At 57.6% G+C, this 6,143-nt stretch overlaps 1 protein-coding gene across 1 annotated transcript; it reads left to right on the forward strand.

The window, feature by feature from the left end:
• The first annotated feature begins 866 nt into the window (after nucleotides 1–866).
• Nucleotides 867–5,611, forward strand: LOC141565075 (leukocyte immunoglobulin-like receptor subfamily A member 5). The gene is given in 6 exon segments (XM_074308098.1): nucleotides 867–1,138; nucleotides 1,140–1,194; nucleotides 1,379–1,414; nucleotides 1,566–1,850; nucleotides 3,193–3,483; nucleotides 5,320–5,611. Coding segments are annotated over 6 exon segments (861 nt in total). The 5' UTR covers nucleotides 867–1,117; the 3' UTR covers nucleotides 5,493–5,611.
• Nucleotides 5,612–6,143: the final 532 nt, after the last annotated feature.

Raw genomic sequence — 6,143 nt, forward strand, 5'->3', positions numbered from 1 at the left:
AGAGAAGCAGTTTTTGGTGCTCCATTCTCAAAAGGCCTGATAACCAGTAACTTGTGGCTGATGGATTTACATGAGGCAGAGCTGCCCCAAGTCTCAGTTTCACTCTTTTCCAGAGTTCAGAGGACAAAAGTCAGGATGGCTGGTGGTGGTCTGGGATGCAATGGATGCTCATGGTCCCTCCCCTGTCTGAGCCAGCTGTAAGCTCTCACTGAGCCTGCTTTACCCTTCTTCGTGGCCTGCGGAACAAGTTATGTTCATCCTCCCATGCTGCCACGCAAAGTTTCACAGGTTTGAGACATATCAGACGTCTCCCTTAACATGGTTCTTCCAGGATGGTTTTACTTTGTGTGGTGACAGTGGGTGCTACAGCTTTCTGGAGCCACAGGTAGGAACTGGCTGACAGGTAAAGCCTAAAGGGAGATGAACAGCCCTCACGCCAGAGGAGCTGCTCCTCGCTCAGCACTCCACACATCCAGTGGAGCAGCAATCGTGTCCTGGGACCTGACCCTCCCGTCTGGGGACAAGCTGGGAGAGGGAGTCCCAGAGCTCCCATCCACAGAAGGCAGAGGCCCAGGCAGGCCTGAGGATGTGCTGGAGCCAACAGGTTCTAGGGAAAACTCCTGAACAGACACCCCTGGGCCCTAAGATACAGATCCCCAAGCAGCCCATCTGTCAGCCCCTTATTTGGAGGTTTAGCTTTAACCCCTTGGCGACCAGAATCCAGGAAGGCTCTGCTGGGCTGGGGATTGAGCCCAGCCTCAAAGAGAAAGGATTGGGTGCAGAGTTCAGGCTGAGGGCCAGATCTAGTCTGGGGTCCAGGGTCAGATTCATGGAACCCCTAGGGAGCCCAGCACCTGCCAATTGGGAGAGGTGTGGGAGGGGCCCTGTGAGGCTCACAACTCATGCTTCTCTGGGCATCTTTCCCAGGTTCTGGAGCCTGAATCAGCACCAAAAAAGCAAGAATTGTTCCATCTGACACAAGGTGACTGCTCCCCACCACCCCTCCCCACAGCATGGGGCCAACAAGGAGGCAGCACCCGCAAAAAGGAAGGGGAAGTGAACTTTCGCAGAATTTGGGAACCTCAGAGCAGGACCAGCCCTGGTCACATCTCAGTTCATGTCCTGGTCAGCCATCAGTCCCCTCTCCCATTGGGACCACCATGCGCCCCCTTCTCTCTGCCCTGCTGTGCCTCGGTGAGTCCTAAGAAGCCCCACAATGGAGGGGACTTTAAGAGCCCCAGGTTCAGCCAGCAAGATGGGGGAGGGGGGAGCTGGAGGCCCGGGGGGTCCCTGAGCCGGCTCTGCCTCCTTGCTCCGGGGGTGCTGGGCGGGGAGGGTGTGGGCGCTGACCCACAGTAATCAGGCTCCTCTCTGCCAGGGCTGTGTCTGGGCCACAGGATGAGGGCGCAGGCGGGTGAGTCCTTCCCCCCACAGCAGACAGCTCCCCCGGGGAGGGAGGTGGGGGTGGTCTGGGCTGCCCTGGCAGGGCTTGAAGGGGGGACCCGGTTTGGGGGGGCCCAGAGCAGGGAGATCCCCCGGAGCTGACAGCTCTCATTCCCTTCCAGGCCCGCTCCCCAGACCCTCCCTCAGGGCAGAGAATGGCTCACTGGGGCCCCTAGGGAGCACGGTGACCTTCAAGTGCCGGGGGTCACTGGGGGCTGCTGAATACCTTCTGGAGAAAGACCTGGGACACGAATTAAAACCTATCACCTACGTGCGGTCAGAGGAAGCTGAGGTCGAGTTTTCCATCCCACGGATGACACTAAAAGATGCAGGGAACTACTCCTGCCGCTACAGAACAGCATCCCGCTGGTCAGAGCGCAGTGACCCCCTGGAGCTGGTGGCCACAGGTGAGGAAGCCCAGGTCCCTCTGCCTCAGGCAGGGCCGGTGCAGGGTCCCGGCAGCCCCTGAGCTCCTCCCCAGCCCAGCCTGGTCCCAAGCTGCCGTCTGACCCTGCCCTTCCCTCCTCCACCCTGTCCCTGCCTCTGCTCTGCCCTGGGGCTAGAAGTGGGGGAAGGGAATCAGCATTTATGCAGCACCTACTGTGTGCCAAACATTTTATATTATTGTCTCAGGAGATCCTCACAATAATTCTGCCAGGTGGATGCTACCCCCATCTTACAGATGGGAAAACTGAGGCAAATACAGAGGAAGTGACTAATCCAGGATCACCTTGCTGGAAAGTGTCTGAGTCTGGATTTGAACTCCTGACTCCAGGATAAGAGCTCTGGCCTCTGCACCTCCAGCTGCCTCAGTCAGGTCCCATTCTGGGGCAGAGCGGAGCCACTCCTTGGGGCCCAGGAGCCCAGACAGAGCTGGTGGTTCCCCGGGGAGGGGGCACAGGGCTGATGGGACATCTCCCCCTCCCAGCCCTGACCCTCCCAAAGGCAGAGCAGAGTAGAGGGGCCTGCTGCTGCTCTGTGCCCTTCCTTATCCCATTCCTAAACAAGGGGGGGGGGGTCTCTTCTGCTTAGCTCCAGGAGTCTCTGTAGAGAGTCAGGGTAGAAGGGAATGGGGAATCCCAGCCATCCCACTTCCCAGGACGTGCCCAGGGTCCCCAGTGAGAGCCACCTCTGCTTTGGGGGCGATAGCCAGCCCACACGGGTCACAACAGGCCTTAACTCGGCCCCTGCTCCGCCCCGTGAAGAGATTCTATGAGCAAGCGCTCACAGCCCCCGGCCAAGGAAGAAGTCTCCCATCTCCTCACCCCCATTCCCCGTTTATTTATCTTTTCTCTGTCTCGTGATTGTCTTCCTCCATCTCTTTTTCTCCTTCCTTGTGTCTCTCTCTGTATGTCTTTGTCTTTGTGTGTGTTCCTGTTTCTCTGTTTTTCTTCTGTCTCTGACTCTCTGTCTGTGTGTATATACATGTGTCGCTCTTTGTCTTCTTCTCTTTTTCTTCTTCTCTCCCTCTCTCTCTGTCTTTCCCTCTCTCTGTGTATTTCTATCTCTGTCTCTGTCTCTGTCTCTGTCTCTGTCTCTGTCTCTCCCTACCCACTTTCCTTTTTCCGCCCAAGGTTCCCAAGATCATTCTTCTACTGGGAAATGAGAAAGCTGGGAGATTTCCCTTCTTCCTTCAGCCCCAGGCTGGGGTCTAGGTAGGCCCAGGCCAACCCCGCCCCCAGCAGCCAGATCTGCCCCACCCTGAAAGAGAAGCCTTAGAGCCCTAACCTCTGCCTCTGTTTCCCCCAGGCGTATATTATCCACCCTCTCTGTCAGCCTGGCCCAACTCCACGGTGACCCTGGGACACAATGTGACCCTCCAGTGCTATTCCCAGCTGTTCCATGACCGGTTTGTCCTGTACAAGGACGGAGCACAGGTCACCCAGGCCTCGAGCACCCATGGACGGGGCTCTCTGGCCAATGTCTCCATCCCTGCTGTGACCTCTGCCCACGGAGGGATGTACCGCTGCTACAGCTTTCAGAGCCACGCCCCCCATGAGTGGTCAGCCCCCAGTGACCCCCTGGAGCTCAGGGTCACAGGTGAGAGACCCCACCCCCTTCCTCCCAGCCCTCCTAAGCTCCCTCCCTAGTCCGGGCACCACGCTGCCTGCTCAGGGCCCTCTCCCAGGGGTCCCCGGGGGCCAGAAGGACTGGGGGGTGAGCTTCAGAGCAGGGAGGGTCTGAGTAATGGGTAGGGCTCAGACAATGCAGACCCTCGGGCCTCTGCTCCCTGGCCCTCTAGCCTCCCTCACCATCTCCCACCGCCCACTTCTGCTGGTCCCCCATATGTCTCCTGGGTCCCAGGAAAGGGGGTTGAGGAGGCCAGAGAAGAACTGGGGTATAGCCACAGAAAGAGGGCAGGGGAATACCCAGAAGCCCTCCCCCTTACCCCCTCCGTGTGCCAGTCACTTCCAGGATCCTCAGCTCTCCCACACAGGACTGTGCCCCCCTGCTCTTACTGGAGACTCCCTGAGCATACTTCTCCTCCCTTGCACTGGGGGCTCCTTATTCCTAGTTCCTCACACCATCTCCCACTTCCAGACCTTTGTACCAGCTGGGCTTCTTGCCTGAAATTCTCCACCCTGACTTCCTCGGTTCCCTTCAAGACTCTGGCAGGCTTCCCTTCCGGGAGCAGACTTTCCTTCCCACTGCCTCCCTGCCCTCCCCGCCGGGCCGCCCCAGACATCCCCTGCCCCCTGCTCTGTCTGTCCTTGCACACAGCTGCCCGGTTTGAGGTCTTCTCCCAGTCACAATGGCAGCTGGGACTGGGCTTAGATATTATCTGCAAAAGCCTGCTGACACTGATAGTGACTGTATAATCACTGTACAAAGCCCTTTAAGTGCTTTGACATCATTAGCTCACTGGATCCATCAGCCCTGGAGGGCAGGTATTTTCTTAGTCCCATTTTCCAGATGAGGAAACTGAGGCAGAGAGAGATGGAGGCCTGCTCAGGTCACACAGAGAGGAAGTGTCTGAGGTAAGATCCAACCTCAGGTCTTCCTCACCACAAACTTCATGTTCTACCCCTTCACCAAGTTGTTGCTAATATGGCAGGAGATAAAGAATGAAGGGGAGGAGAGGAAGTGAGGGCAAAAAGAGGGACCTGGAGAGGAAGCCCTGAGGGGGAGGAGAAGGGGGGAGGCTGCCTCAGCCCCTGTCTCAGGCTTCTCTCCCAGGGCGCCCCCTCAGCCCCATCCCCAGGCTCCTGTAATGTTCTCTTCTCTAAATTAGAATCGTTCTCTGGGAGCAGGTTTCTAGGGGAGCTTCTGGCGGCAGCCTTGACTTCAGTTCAGTTTCAATAATCACCTCAAATGCAGCCAGGAGTTAAAGTCCAAACCTTTATTTTCTCCTTCAAGGCTTATCTCCTTCCTTGGCCCCAGTTGGCTTTCTTAGAGGCCTATCTCTCTCCTTGGTTCCTAGAGCTCTTGCTGCTTGTCCTCTGTCTCCACCAGCTTCAGCCTCTTGTCCTCCCAATGTCTCCAGCCAGCGCAAAGGCGGAAGTTGGAATGAATCTGCCGCCTCCTCCCAGACAGCGGGCTTGTGGGTGGGCTTGAGAATCTCCTGGAAGTGATTCCTAGTTGTGAACCTCCCAAAGTCCTCTTTGGCCCCGAATCTCCTGAAGTTTCCAGTGCTTGTGCTTTATATGCTCTTTTAAAGGTGTGAAAGGTGTGAACTCTGAACTAGAGAACTGTTGAGTACCATGTTATTTAGACAACCGGGACTTAGCACCTTGTAAGGTTCCCAGCTAGAGAGTGACCAAGACTCCCACACTAGGAATAGGGACTGGGGCTGAGCTTGGGGTGGAAATCCTACTGATGGGGGCCTGAGATCTGGGGGTCTTGTCCCTCTCCCAGTGACTTCTCTCCTCCTCCCAGATCCTGCAGCCCAGGATCACACGGTGGGCAACGTCATCCGCCTCAGTCTGGCCGGGCTGGTGCTCATCCTCCTGGGGGTCCTGCTGGCTGAAGCCTGGAATAGCTCCAAGGGACGCCCAGGGGGAGCTCCTGCACCTTCTGACACAAGGGAAGGCAGAGCTGGGGGGCACTGAAGGCGCGGATCCCAAAGACTCCCAGAGTTCTGCCCACACCCAGAGGAAGGGCCCAGCATTTGGGGGGTCTACACCAATCTCATCATTTGGTGGCGAGTGTCCACACCATCCCCATCAAGGGTATGGCAGGAGCAATCCACCTGAGCCTCCTCCTGCATGCCTTTGGCCATCATGGCTCTGGGGCCCTAAGCCCACCCTGCCCAGCAGCAGGACCCCTGCTTCCCCCCACGACCTCTCCCAAATCACATTCCCCACGCCCAGGACAAGCCTTCCCTCAGCTGGCCCAGCCCACAAACCCTCTCTGCCTCGAGCTCTCCTCACGTCTGCTGCCTGCAGTTGCAGACCCGGCTTCCTGAGGTGCACAAGAAGGCATTTGCACCCCTGGGTTCCTGAGGAGACCAGAGTCAACCTCCTCTAAAGGAGCTGCCCTCGCTTCCACCTGTAGCTGGCCTTCATCACAGCTTGAGGCTCTTGTCTCAGATGCTAAATGTGCCCCTTGCCCATGACCACCTGTGCCCCCAGAGGGCGCCCTTCACCCAAGGGGGGAGGTCCGGATTCTCTCCTCAAAGGTCCAGATTTTGCTCCATGGCCCTGGTGGGGGAGATGTGAGTGGAGTCAGTGGAGGGGGAGAAGAGACCTCCGCTCTTCTTG

This window comes from Sminthopsis crassicaudata, chromosome 3, assembly GCF_048593235.1.
Source record: "Sminthopsis crassicaudata isolate SCR6 chromosome 3, ASM4859323v1, whole genome shotgun sequence".
Taxonomy (NCBI): Eukaryota; Metazoa; Chordata; class Mammalia; order Dasyuromorphia; family Dasyuridae; genus Sminthopsis; species Sminthopsis crassicaudata.